Genomic DNA, 14,315 nt, shown 5'->3' on the forward strand with positions numbered 1-14,315 from the left:
TTCACTGTTTCTCTTCTTTCTTTTCCAGACAAACATCAAAGCAAACACAACTTCCAGAGCATCCATACCTTCAACTTTCAATCCTTTGTGGGGTTTTCTTTATATTAATGACCAGCTTTCTTTACGATGTGAAATCCCCTTTCTCCAGTCACCTTTCTGTGCTTGATCCTGCCTTCTCAGGTAGCAAAGCACAGTGTGGTTGTAACTCCCGTGTGTTTATCTCTGCATTCTATGGCAAAGTTCAGCATGTGAAGCACAAGCCACCCTGAACACAGCTACCCTGGGACAAGTGCATGGAACTGAAAGAAATAAGGGGATAAGAGAAAGAGATGGAGGGAGGAAGAAGAGGGTTGTGAGTAGGCTGGTTGGACAGGCAGGTAAAAGTGATCATCAAGCATGGCTCCAAAGGGTTATATCCTCCCAGGCTGAGGGATGAGTGAACTTTACATGCAGCTCTGCCCGCAGCCCACCCTCTCCAAGCATGTCCCTCTGCCGTGCAGGTGATGCTGTCCCCGTGCAGCACTGGCACTGTGAGGTGTATCCCAGCACAGCCTAACCAATGTGCAGACTACTGTACAATCTCGTAGTCCTGAACAGGTAGTCTGAACACTGGGCAGACGGAGTGGAGCCTCTGCAATCTGCTCTCCGGCTATCAGCAGCTCCATTAGTCCTTTTCCCCTCCATGCTTTTGGGATGGGGTTTTGGGGGCAGAGATGGAGTGAAAGAAAGTCCAAGTCCTGATTGGAAAAACATCCTCTTCTGGCAGCTGAGAAGAAGAAGTGTTGCTCTCTGCAGGTTTCCGCTCTGGAACAAGCTTCCAAGCTCTTTCCTCTTCCAGTGCTGGTGTCAGGCTGGTACCTGGTTTCCACCTGGGATATGCTGCACCTTTATAGAAAGAGAGGAAAAAGAAAAATCAATTCCTGTTGTCTGAGGAGGAAATGCTGTGAAGTTTTGGCTGTCGCCCAGGTGTGCAGAACTTGTTGCTTCATTCAACTCCTCTTCTTCCCCATGGAGCTGCGTGGGAAGATTCCCAGGCCCCATGCACCCTCACCTCCTTCTGCCGCGTTCTGTCCTGATGTCCAGAGCAAAGCTCAAACAGGACCAACCTTTGCTTCCCAAAAGGGTCCTTTGACCCACCTTGGCCCGTTGCCTTTGCAGCTCACCTCCAGCTACTTGCAGGAGCAAATCCGCATCCCCTCTTTCTTCTCCCCCCACTATATCTGGCATTGCTGAGCTTCCCTCCCTTCTTCTTCTGGTTTTTGCTCCCTCCCTTCTTGCTTCCCTTCTGTCCTTCTGCCTCAATTGACGTGGCAGTGGAAAGCTAACTAGACTCGAGGGAGGAGCTTGCTGGCTGCTGGGAAGGCCGGAGGTTGGCAGGAAGTGAGCCGGCTGACGGATGGGGTTGCGCGGGGGGAAAGGAAGGTTCCCTACCCCGCATGGAAACTTGAGGAATGCTGTCGCTTTCTGTGGCGCTTGGCTCCCATGTAACGATTCCAGATGTTAGCCTTAGCCCGTGCGGTTTGCTCCCTCTCTCCCTCAGTGCTGCAGGGATAAAGAGGGCTTTATGTGTGCCGCACGCCTCCCTTTCCAGGATCCCCTTCTCCTGTGGACATGCTGGTGGACAGCTAGGATTTGTGGCCAAGAATATGAATGCCCAAAGCTCCCACTCTGGCTCTAACCATGCGCTGGGGAAGAGTAACCAACCCTCTCCATTTCCCAGTGGTGTGCAACACTTTGCAAGTGTGTTGTACTTCACCTCATCAAAGCAAGTCAAATCGTTGAGGGCGGTTCATCCCTGGCACAGGGACTGGTGTAGGAAGAAATGCCTGTTTGTCCTTTGCAAAGGCTGCTGAGCATTGCTGTGACCTTAGGGAGGTCATGGCAGTGGAGTCTTGAGCATTGTGGACTCTCTGAAGAGACTCAGTTTCTGCCCGTGCTTTCTCATATACCCTTTGATGGCTTTCAAGGGTTGCACTTCATGGGCAGATTGAACCACACAGCTATTTCAGCTGATGTAAATAGTCTTTACTTTTGTGCAGGTGAGTTGATTACCATTTGCTGTGCTTACTAAGCCAACAGTGATGGCTGTGATTAATCACATGAGGCCAGGCCTAATGTCTACAGAGCTTTTTGAAGTAAATCAGCTTAAAATCTTAGGGTGTATTGTTTAAGTTAAACCAATGGGGCTTTCTGATGTAAACAAGCCATTGCAGCTGCTTGGAGCAGTGATCAGTGTCTGGTAAACTGTGCTCTGAGGGTAAAAGTGATGCAGGTGGGCTGTGGTTTAGAAAGATGGCCTCAAGGTGCATGTGTGTTATGGGATGATGAAGGCTTCCTGGGAGAATCACAGCTTAAAAATACAGCTCTTCTAACGTGCGTTTTCTTTGCAAAGACAAGCAGAAAGTGGTCAGTAATGGGGGGTGGTTCAACTTAAAATGCTCAAATACTTTCAATACTGCTTTCAAATACTCCAGTTTTACAGAGACTTCTTCCTAATGCTCTTGTAATGTACATCAATTTGTGCAGTGTGTTGTTATCAATTATGATGTTAATGTTTTTCCATTCGAGTGGAGTTTGATTACAGGAGTTCCCAAAGTGCCGTGCGTGTGTTTAACACAAACAATCCGGCCGAAACTCCCCTCATCTCTGGGGCAGGTTTGTTTACAAGAAGGAAAGGAGATTAAGAGCTTCAAGCAGGACGAATTTCTCCCCATTTCACATGGCCACCATTTGAAACAATGGCAGTGCTCTTTCTCTCATATCCACAGACCCTTGTCTCTGTGCAAAAGGTGTTTGTCATAACAGCTACAGGGAAACCTTTAATTAGTTTATTTGTGCTCCAAAAGCAAACTGAGACCTAATAATGCTGCCAATTACTTTCTTGTATTGCCAGTGCCAATTCCCAACCTTAGGGGAGCCCACACATACATCTGTCAGCTTTGCTTCACATATATCCAGGAGGAGGAAAATGTAACCTGCAGTTGAGGCAGCCCAGTTGAATGGAGGAGATGCTTTAAGCCAGGCTGGCTTGCTGCCTGCTGGATTTTGTGAACTTCTTGTAGGTTGTTACCTATAAGATTGCTACATATAATTCGGATCATAGTGGAAACCGTTGCTGTCTCTGACCCAAACCAATCTCTAGGATTTAGCCACCATCAGGAGATGTGTGGCCGCAATCAGGATGTTGCAACATCAGGCTGCAACTGCAGCATCCTTTTTTTTTTTTTTTTTCCCCTCCAGCTATTGTGTTTCATGCCCCACAATTGGAATGTCTGATGGATCCTGGTCTCCTCCTTGGCCATGTGTGTTTTCTTTCTTTGGTAGATGCAAAGTACAGAGCCATCTGGCTGTATCTGCACTGTGCTGGGGGCGGGAGAGTAATCCTCTGGCACTTATCCTGCCTGTGCAAGTACCTTGCAGTCATCTCTTTCTGCAGTTCTCCATGCAAGCAGCGTGACTCCCATTGGGAACAGCAGCCCTGATTACGGGTAACTAGCTCTGTGCCTACAACATTTCCTAGCACTGAGCATCCATGTTCTGTTTATTATGGCCAATCTAAACACTTCTGCCACTTCACTACCTCTCCTTGGCCTCATGGCTCTGCAGATTAACTCACAGCCAGCATGCACATTTTGCATAACACATACTCTGCTGCTGAGAGAGAGTTTTGCCTGATTTTTCTTCTTACAGATGAGGGAGATATCTTACGAGGATTGTAAGCCTCTTGGGATCAGACCGAGGGCTTTTAATATAGTGTTTCACAAACCACTTTCCCATTTCGATATGTGCTGGCTCTTCCTTCTCTCCCCTCCTCCAAGTCTGGAAAGCTAGAGAGAGAGAAGCCCTTTTCCCCTCTTGGCCAGGATGCTATTCAGCCATAGCACATACTGCCAGATTGCTAACATATGGGCAGAGGGCTCAGCCAAAGTTTTGAGAGGCTCAGCCCTTGGCAGCTCGTTCCACACTTTCCTGTCTCTACATTCAGGAAATGAAGTCAGAGTGTTGATATAAAACAGGCTGGGTTGAAAACTGAGAAGCTGGAAAGACTGAAGTGGGGGACTGGTTAGGGGGAGGTGTGGGGAGATGGAGAGCCCCAGGGGCTCGTGGCATTGTGCATTGCCCAGCAGCATGTGTGAGCTGGGGGGTTCTTGCCTTGTGCCAGTGTCCTCCTTTTGACTGTGATATTTTCTGCTGGCAGACAGATACATGCATCTTCCCTCTGGTGTATGGAAAGATCAGCATGCAGAGATACTGTTGTCTTGATCATGTGGCAGCATTTATGCAAGAGCTTGGAAAGGGTGAAAGTTGAAACTCTGGCAAACAGCGTGTATTTCCATATCTGGGACATGGGATTCCCTTACCTTTTGCCGCCTTTATTTTCCCCTGAAGAATGACTCCATTGCTAGATTTCCATGGAATGATGTGGTTCTAATGTAGAATGATTTTTCTGAGACAGCTTTAACATCAGTTATTTCTTCTACTAGCCCAGAGACATTGTGGGGTGAATGCAGGGAGTTCCAGTCAAGTGAGGCTGTGGCAGGGATGGTCTGACCTGCCCAGGGCCTTAGCAGTTGGTGTACTTCACTTCTAGGTCACTAGTTCAATCTAAACCAGCATAATAATAATCCAAAGTAACAGAAAGCTGGAAGCTGTTTGTGGCTTACAGAACCTGAAGTGGTCTGGCTCTGAGCCCAGTACCTGGCTGACAGATGTCCCATCACAAAAGCACTTGTCCACGTCTAATCTAGACTGATCAACAATATTAAAATATCCAGGGAAATCTGCTTGGAAGAGCTCTCCTGCTTTCATAGCCTGGCATCTTAGAGAATGGAGAGTTTGACAGGTACCCAAGTGATCTCTTCTGTTTTCTAGGCGCTGGCTTCTGCGATATTCTTGTTGCTTAAATTTTGGAATGAACTAGTCTAATTTGATCTTTGGGCTATGTCTGAACTGTGTGTAGTGGCTGCTATCCTTGGCAAACTCAAGCCCATTTAACTGAAACTGAAGAGGATGTTAGGCTGGAGTTGCCCTCCTGGATGTTTGAGCTCAGCAGCTTTGTCATCCTTATCTGCTGCTGTGCCCTGTCCCTCTTTTCTAGCTAATCTCTGCTCTCTGACCATCTTTGTTTTCTGTTCTTGTTTCCCCTGAGAGTAATCATGTTTTGTTGCTACCAGCCAAGAAAGGTCTACAAACAACACAAGATGCTCACAAGGGGACAGTCACACATGCATGCCTGCACACAGAAGTATGCTCTGTTTCTATTTCAGTCTTGGGTAGCTGCATTCTGCCTCTTGGAGACCAGTGTGATGGCTCCCTCTCTTGTTATGTTGGGGTATAATATTCAGCTGGAACAAGATGTTCCAAATGGGGGCCTTAAATCAAAGTCACTTGTGTTAATTTGCTGTCAGATTTGAGCAGGGAGAATGATTTCTGCCTTACTTTTTACATTAAACATCCAGAAACTAAGCTCAATTTTGTTTGTTAAATATGATATTTAGGGTCAGAAATATCAGTTGAGGTTGGTTTTTGGATGCGTTGTTCTGTGTTTAGCTGGAGAGGTCCCGTAAGAACCAGACTGGAGGGTTGTAGGTGCAGTTATTCTGGACAATGGGTCCCTTAAAGCTCTCTTGAGTCTGGTCACTAAAATGACAGGCTCTGGTTTTTAACATTCACCAAGCAGCAAACTGCCTGTATTGTTGCAGCTTCTAATCATTTGGAGCATGAGATTTTCATTAGTGAGCATAGTCATTGATTTATTTTGCTTTTCCAACACAGGAGGCCTTGAGGTAACCTTACAGTAACCTGTATTCTTGTAGCCAGACTTGCTCTTTGATCTTTGGATGTATATTTATATTGCTTAATTAATACTTTAGGAGAGTTTGTAGTAATCAATAGTGCAGGACTGTGATAGGGTGAAATGAGAAAGTCAGCTCTTCTGAAGAGGTGAATTTTAGATAATGCAGTCTGTATCTATGTCAAACCAGCTTCTCCATCACATGCCTGGCTTTTCTTGAACCTGGATATAGGCTTGTAATGATTCTAAGTAAAACACTGAGGTGTCAGCAGTGGGGCTGTGAGGGCTGCTTGCCCCTTCTCTGATCCCCCCCCCATTTATGCTGTCCTGAGGATGGAGGTATCAAGTGGCTGGTGAGGGTCTTAGTGCTGACTAACCCCTTGCTGGGAAGAGTGAGGACCTTGATGGTGATCTACAACCTGGGGAATTGGGTCATGACATGCTTCTGCCTGCCCCCGGAGGAGTTAATGGGCCTGGATTGTTGGGTCACATCACAAGAGCACTCAGGAAGGACAGACTCTTGTTTATAGAGGTCCCTTTTCCACACAGATTCAAGGGACCTGGTGAGTTGAGTCGGGCTGTATTGTTGACAGACTCCTTGGTGCAGGCAGAGTAGAGGCTTTGGAACAGTGAGTGACTTGTTACTGATTCCCTTTTCAGGAGAAAGAGAAGAAGTATATGTTACCAGTGGATAACTTGAAACTGCGAGATGTTGAGAAGGGGTTCATGTCCAGCAAGCACATCTTTGCTCTCTTCAACACTGAACAGAGGTACGCTCAGATCTCGACACGCCAAGCTGTTGAAGCTAGGGATGGGATTTATGTAATATTAGATAGGAGGGAATAGAGATGAGTGTGTTGGGATAGCTCTCCAGGGCTCTATCTCTTAAGGATAGCCATTTTTGGAGGAGATGGGGAGACTTCTTTCAAGAGTCAGTCTGACTTCATTTCTGCTGGTCTTACATATGTGTACTATTTTTCTTCACCAGTGCATGGCCTGCAGGGTGACCTTAATCTTCAGCTGTTTGGTGTAGTTACCTGTCTGGCTGGGATATGTATTGATAATCAACGTTCTTAGTGAGTGACTAGGGAAAGCTGTAGGAGAAGGGGCACCAAGGTTGGCTGCAGAAGTGCAGCAGTGAGCAGAATTGAAAAGAGAATCTCATTCATGCCTTGTCGAAACACACAGCTCATCTAGGGGCAGCCCCTTCCTTTTTGCAAGGTCATGATGAGGATACTAGCAAGGTGCTAAGTATCTCTGCCTTAGTCCAGGAAGCTCCTACAAGGCTGTGAAGATTCCCTAGTTATTGACATTTCTGTTAAATATGGGCAAATCTCTGATTTGCAGTAGAGAAGAATAAAATGTTTGTCTTTTCAGGAATGTTTACAAGGACTATCGGCAGCTGGAGCTGGCCTGTGAGACCCAGGAGGAGGTGGATAGCTGGAAGGCTTCCTTCCTTCGTGCAGGAGTCTACCCAGAGCGTGTTGGGGTAAGTTACAGACGTAACAATGGGATTAGAAGGAACACAGCATGTATCTCATGAAGGATAGCTGCATCCTCTTGTGTTACAAATAAGTTTGTGAAGGTTTTGTGTCTTTTCTGAACTGGGAATCTTTTCGGACATAAGTTTTTAGTATGTTCTGGTGCTTGCTTTAAGGAAGCTTGGGATAAAGTAGCAGGCAGCTTCAAAGGGGGGATCAAGTAGGCAAAGACTGCCTTGATAAACGCTTCTAGCTCTCTTGCTTTGTGGGCATTCAATTCCCAATCTAAGGAGGACACTTAACTACCTGACTACTAAGTGGTATGTGTCTGCTGAGCTAAGTTACCGTTCCTTTTCAGAAACACTGTACAGTCCTGTTAGGAACTTCTGGGTTAGTAGTAGTTATTCTCCCATTCCTTCCCTCACCCAGTTAGGGAGGGATGTTCTCTGAACTTTTCTTTTGCTTAGTAGATACCTTAATGTGCTATTTTAGCAAGACCCCTTATCTCTTCCGTTAGCCTTGTCCGTAACACTTGCTGTCAGCATTATGCTCTGCTTTAAAAGTACATTCTAGAGAATTGTGGTGTATGTTCCTGTTCAAAGCCTTCCTGCTCTCTGAGAGGAAGCTGCTATTAATAGTTGTCCCATTATAAAAGTGATAATTGCTTATCTGTTTGCATTTGTTGCTTCTAATAGACTTCTTGCATTCATCTTCCTTGTTACACCTGAAGAGTGTGGGTTTTGCCTTAAAGCATTTCCTGACAAACTGATGTGATGTTAAAAAAAAGAGGATTAGGGACTGGACCTTAACAGTGATATGGCTTCAAATTGGCTTTGAACCAGACCTCTGAAACACATACTGGTAAAGGACATGTGCCACCTATTGGTGTGCAAATTAAGTGGTTTGACATAAAAACTGATTGCTAGGATGACTGTCTCAAACCCTATGTAACAAAGAAGAAGTAACCATTGTAGGTAAGTAAATTGTTCTCCGTTGCTAATAATGTGATTTCCTTGAAGTGCATCCCATCTTGATTTTTCAGTTTGCAATTAACTTACTCCTCTTCCAGGGTAATCCAGGTATTTATGTATTTTTAGTGGGGTTGATCTTTGCTTGTTCAGTGCTATGATGGGATCTTCTCCAAATTCTGAGACCAATTAAAAGTCTTCCTTTATTTTTTGTCCCTTTTTATTTTAATTTTTTCCACCTATGCTCAAACTGGCCTGCCAGGACAAGGACAAAGTAAGTCTGACCCTCTCTGCCTGTGTTGCCCCCTGGGGCTCTCACCAGATAGTTCTCTTGGTTTTTTTTCCTTTTGTCACAGTTTCCTGAGAGGCATTTGCTTCTTCTCCCTCTTTGTACCTTCTGTTGGATTCCTGCTGTTTGTTTCTGTTCTTGGTTTGAGTTTTCCTTTTTTCTTGTTATTTCTGCCTTTTTGTATGACTTCTGAATCTTAGTGCAAACTTACTTTTGGGGTTTTCTTGACCCTCTTTTTTTCTTTTTAAGTTGCCCTGTTTGACATCTACTTCCTTTTCTTTGTTTCTCACTGAGACCTTGCATTCCTTCATTATGTAAGATCTTCCCAGGAAAAGCTCAAATGAACAAAAGAATTTGCCCTTTCTCCTATATTTTGTTCCCCAAAACAAAAGATTAGCAACTGCTGCAAAACCTTCAGACTGGGATGGTCGATACAAGAAAGATTTTTCTTTATAAAAAGGTTGGTTTGTTGCTTTTTTTTTTAATAAGCATTGGGAAAGAGCAGTCTTTCATGCTTTGCTGCTTTGAAATCGATCCCAAATGGAAGAGCCTTGGTGATTGCTTGCTGTCAAACAGCACAGTCCAGGTTTTACCTTACAGAAAGCTAAACAAAGCATTTCAGGCAGACAGGAAGAGATTCATCTGCTTGGTGTGAAAGAAAAGCTAATTGACTTACGATGGAGGATTTGCAATTAAAGTGGTCAGGAAGGGTTTCTAGGTTATTCCATCTACTGTGATCTCACTGAGGCGAGCAGTTACTTCACCTCTGTATCTGTTTTCTCATTTGTATAATGAGAATAAAGGTGCAGCGTGTCAGCCCATAAGGCTTAATTTATGTTGAGTAATTCTAAGGACTAAACTGAATCTGAGGATGGAAAACCCAGCTCAGATGAAGAACCTTTCAGGAAGCTCTAAGCATTAAAAGCAAAAATACAGCTTTGAGTATTCACTAGAGCCATGACCTGTGAATGCTGGTCAGGAGTCCCTGTTGCCTTTCACCTTTGTATAGTAACTTTCTACCAAGATAGCAGCTTTATTGTTAAAGCTTCTCAGATGTGAGGTGAAGTCTGTACAAGCTGAGCTGTGCATTGACAATCACAGCTCAGAATGTAAGCTTCAGTTTTATTTATTGCATGCGCTTCCTTTGTGTTCCCTTTTCTTCTCTTACCTCTCTTGAAAAACCAATTTTGTGTTACAATTGAAGCAGCAATTTGTTTCTCCTTTTCTCTGCAGGCCAGTGAAGCCGAGGAGAATGGATCAGACAGTTTTATGCACTCCATGGATCCTCAGCTGGAGAGACAAGTGGAAACGATCAGGAACCTGGTGGATTCCTACATGGCAATTGTCAACAAAACCATCAGAGACCTCATGCCGAAGACAATCATGCACCTCATGATAAACAATGTACTTATCACACTGTGTGGTCAGTGGAGGTGGGGAGACACAGAGGAGGGTTAAAATAGAGAAAGAATGAAATAAAATGGAAGACTGTTTGGAAGGAGGAGATGTTGGGAGAAAATGGAGTGTTTTGGGGGAGAGGGTGAAAACTGATTCCTTCTTTGTGCTCGTTTACAGACCAAGGACTTTATCCATTCGGAGTTGCTGGCAAACCTGTACTCCTGTGGTGACCAAAATACACTGATGGAGGAGTCGGCAGAGCAGGCTCAGCGACGTGACGAGATGCTGCGCATGTTCCATGCCCTGAAGGAGGCCCTCAACATCATCGGGGACATCAACACCAGCACCATCAGCACCCCAATGCCCCCACCGGTGGACGACTCTTGGCTGCAGGTGCAGAGCGTACCATCTGGACGCAGGTACCAGAGGCTCAGGGGGAGAGCCCCACAGACCTGCCTGATGCCTCTTCAGTGGCTAGCTGGGGCCTCCTACTGAGACAGGGAGTCCTCCTCTTGCTCTCTTCTCCCTGTGGATGAAGAGTTCTGGGTATTTGTGTTGGGAGGCTTCTAGGCTTTGGAAGGATGTGGAGGGTTCTGAACCCTTAGGATACATGGGACCTGAAGTAGCTTTGAAGGCAACCTGAAGCCTGGCATGGTCCTCAAAAGCCAAAGGGTAGTGCGTAAAGTGATGTGAAACTAAAGAAGGAACACTGAAAGCAGCATGTGGGGGCCTGGTGGTGATAGAGGGATCCCAGGCCTGTTGTTGCAGTTGAATTTCTTCTGTTTGTTTGCCAGGTCCCCTACATCCAGCCCCACGCCACAGAGGAGAGCTCCTGCGGTGCCACCCGCCAGACCTGGGTCTCGAGGCCCAGCTCCTGGACCACCTCCTGCTGGTGGGTCCACGCTGGGTGGTGCACCCCCTGTGCCCTCCAGGCCAGGTGCCTCTCCTGATCCCTTTGGGCCCCCACCTCAGGTTCCTTCTCGGCCTAATCGTGCTCCTCCTGGTGTTCCCAGGTAAGTCCTGAAATGCTGCTCCATGCAGGTGGGATATGTCCAGTTTTTGGGTAGCAGCTTTGACAGCACTTAGCCTGCCTGGGCCATAGAAGGAGAATGGAGTGCATGGTGTGGGTACAGTCTTTGGATATTTGAAGTGGGTCCATAGGCAGGAGCATTGTTGTCCACTGAAATCTCATTATACAGATGAGGCATTGCCAAAGCAGCTCTCGGGAACAGGGCAGCCTCTTCTCTGCACAAACCTCTGTGCAGATAATGGGGGAAGAGGACCTTGTACCCAAGGGCTTTATTAAAGCAATCATAGCAATGCTTTTGATCACAAGTAGATGTTCACCAGAAAAATCACAGGATTGGAGTGACAGTTCCCCTCTGCGTAGGGCTCCCAAAGTCTGAAGTTGCCCCTTTTCTCCTGGCACAGAGTTCTTCAAGGTGAGTTGGAGACCTTTATCTAAGGTGTTCAGTTGCTTTTTGGCTAGGAGAATATTGCAATGTCACTGTCAGGGAAATGAATTTTTTTTTTAGCCTCTTTTTATTGGTTCTGTAATCAACTTGAACATTTTCCAGTCTAGAGCATTCAAATCACACAGCTTTTCTTTCCCACTAGGAAACTCAATTCCTTTCCTGTTCAGTCACTTCAAACACTTCAATATAGTAATACTGTTATATACATTTCCTAAGCACAGGTTCCTGAACAGGACTTAGGAATCAGCCTGGAACAGGGAATGCTTTTATGTTGGGTACTTGGCCTCCCTGTGAGGAAGAGAAGGTAATTGCAGAGTAAAGAATGAATATAATCAGAAACACCTCGCTGGCATGCCAGAGGGAACACTTCCCTCGTGGAAAATACCTCCTCTCCAGTGGGTGCTGGTGGCAAATGTCTGAAGCTTTGCCATTTTTGGTGGAAACACCCAGCCTGTCAATGGGTGGGGATGGTATATGGCAGAGGCAGATCAGTCCTCCTCTAGGGATAGTGCCCCAGCTCATACTTGGTGCTGCCTGTTTAGAGAGGACGTATTCTCTGCTAGGCTATATCCAGCTCAGAGGTGGATGAGTCCATATTGATTATAGGCCAGTTTCTGACTTTGGTGTGTGCAAATGGTTTTACTTTCTTGGTGCCTCTGCCCCCAGTCCTCCCTATGCACCTTGATGCAGCTCCCACAGTCACTTGTCCACACATATCTCAGTGTTGCCCCAGGGACTCCAGTCCTGCTGGTGGCACCTATGGATGTCAGCATGCTTCTATTGTGTATTTTGGCTCTTGCTTCTTGTGACTCTGCTTTTCCATCTAGTGTTACTTTGTGGTTTTATTTTTAGTGTACTTATGCTTCTTTCTGTCTTCATCTTTCTCCTTTCACTCAGTTTCATTTCTTCACTCATGAAAAATATTCTATATACCTGATCATCATGATAGGATGATTCCCCAAATGGGCTGAAGTGAATTGGCCTCTCTTTTGAAGAAATCTGTCATATCCTATCTTACTGTCTTTTCTGCCTTTTGCATGAGGGTTTAAGGGAAGGTAGGGAACAGCACTGAAGCAGAGGAAGAAAGTATTTCAGACTTAACTGAGCAATCTCTTGCTTTAGAAGGAGAGATGGTAGGTTGGATTGCATGTTACTGCCTGCCCTGATCTGGAGTTGAGAATGTAATTCTAGAAGCTGTGAAGTGATGCTCATTCCCTGATCCCCCTCTCTGATTCTTCCAGTTGTTCATAGACTCCTCCGGATCCTGATACCAGCTTGTCATTTGAGTTCACTGAGGAATGGAGAATTTCCAATGACAAGGGACTCTTTCTCTTCCTCTCCTGTATATAGAATAAGAATGTTCCCTGCTAGCACTTGGGCTCGGGTCCTTCTGCCATGGGTGAACGAATGCCATCTCCATTGTTGCTTCTTTTAATACTCATCTTTTCCCTTGCTAACCAGGCTACACTGTTGTGTGAGAGGAACAAAGCTCTTGTAGGTGGTATGAGTGGGCTTTGCTGTAGGAGTTGGTGTTGTGTAGTGAACTGGAAGTGTGTAGTGGTGGCTGGATGTGCTTTGTGTGTGTATGCACACACCCATGGAGACATTTGGCAGGTTTTGTGTCTCCAGTTTGTTTGAGCATCTGATTTTATGAATGATGAACTTAGACAAGTGTCACTCTACTTCTTTCTCAAACATAACTGTAGACACATGCTTTCACGTATAAACACCACATGGTCCATCTTCTTGCACAGGAAGGTTTTCTTGCATATAATTAAGGACATATAAAACATTGACATCATGCCTGTGTACTTAGCATTTATTCAGTCTACTGTGTAAGTCCATATTGCCAAATACATACAGAGCTGCAAGTTAGAAGCAATACAAGGTCCCATCTGTGTGCAATTAAAGGCTGTATTTGGACTACATGCCTATTTGAGTTATGCAGGAGGACTTGCTCTGGGAAAGAAAACTCTGAAGATACTCCTCCATTTAGGCTCTTTAGGTTAAAATAGTTCAATAGAAACACAAGGTGAAAGAGCTTTGGCAAGCTCAAAGGAGAAAGAAGAATGTTTAAGTGAGAATGATTTAACCATTGAAAAGATCTGTTGAAGGCATTAATGGGTTCTCCATTCTTTGATACATCTAAGGAAAGAGATGCAAGTGATCAGCATCTCTGTAAGCATAACATCACACGGCTTTGACTTGAATTATTCAGGAGGTCAGAGTAGCTGATCTTATGATTTGTAACCTGAAAAATAGAAGCCTTCACCGGCTTCTTTCCTTTTGGGTAGTGGTCAGGGCTGCATGTTATCTCCTTTCCTGAGCTGTTTGTTTCAACTCCAACATTTAATATTATCAGAAGAGAAGAATCTTTTGAGAGACAAGTTAAGCTACCTGCACCCAGCTGATAGGTGCTGAGACCTAGATATACCGCTGGTTCAGCAGGTATGAACGTCAACCTGGATGTATGAGTGGTGGTTGAGTGAGCAATGACCAGTGGATCCCTGTGCACAGCAGGGTTCTGGATGTGTGCAAAGATGAGGCTGTGGTGGTGTGTGAAGTCCTGCCCAGCAGCGCACGCTTGCGCTGTGTTCTATGGGGAGGTGTGTGAATGTGTGTCTGCGCATGCACGTGTCTCTGTTCCACCTTCCTGACAGTCTGTGTGGCCTCTGCCTTGAACTGTCTGAACTGCCATGTTGATTTCATGTTGTCTTTCAGAATCACTATCAGTGACCCCTGAGGACTGGCAGCCACGGTACGTTTGCACTCTCCCTGCAATGCATGAGTCATTGTGTCCCATCCTCCATTACTTTGCTCTGCAGCTCACCTCTGCTGCCTAGTTCTTGTGTTAGTAACAGAGTCCCTTGTCCAATGAACCACCTCTGCCAGGATCTCATAAAAGGAGGA

General features: G+C 45.5%; 1 protein-coding gene across 11 annotated transcripts in view; it reads left to right on the top strand.

Annotated features, from left to right (window-relative positions):
* Positions 1–14,315, top strand: part of DNM1 (dynamin 1) — a 64,927-nt gene that overhangs the window by 44,561 nt on the left and 6,051 nt on the right. For 6 of the 11 annotated variants that reach the window (XM_030506710.1, XM_030506712.1, XM_030506714.1 and 3 more), the window contains 6 exons: positions 6,455–6,564; positions 7,172–7,283; positions 8,506–8,517; positions 9,766–9,936; positions 10,108–10,349; positions 10,725–10,943. In XM_030506710.1, the coding sequence (XP_030362570.1) occupies positions 6,455–6,564; positions 7,172–7,283; positions 8,506–8,517; positions 9,766–9,936; positions 10,108–10,349; positions 10,725–10,943 (866 nt within the window). Of the gene's footprint in view, positions 1–6,454; positions 6,565–7,171; positions 7,284–8,505; positions 8,518–9,765; positions 9,937–10,107; positions 10,350–10,724; positions 10,944–14,126; positions 14,164–14,315 lie in introns of all 11 variants that reach the window. The other 5 variants (XM_030506716.1, XM_030506718.1, XR_003994435.1 and 2 more) reach the window with 3 other exon arrangements.

This window comes from Strigops habroptila, chromosome 15 (genome assembly GCF_004027225.2).
Source record: "Strigops habroptila isolate Jane chromosome 15, bStrHab1.2.pri, whole genome shotgun sequence".
Classification (NCBI taxonomy): domain Eukaryota; kingdom Metazoa; phylum Chordata; class Aves; order Psittaciformes; family Psittacidae; genus Strigops; species Strigops habroptila.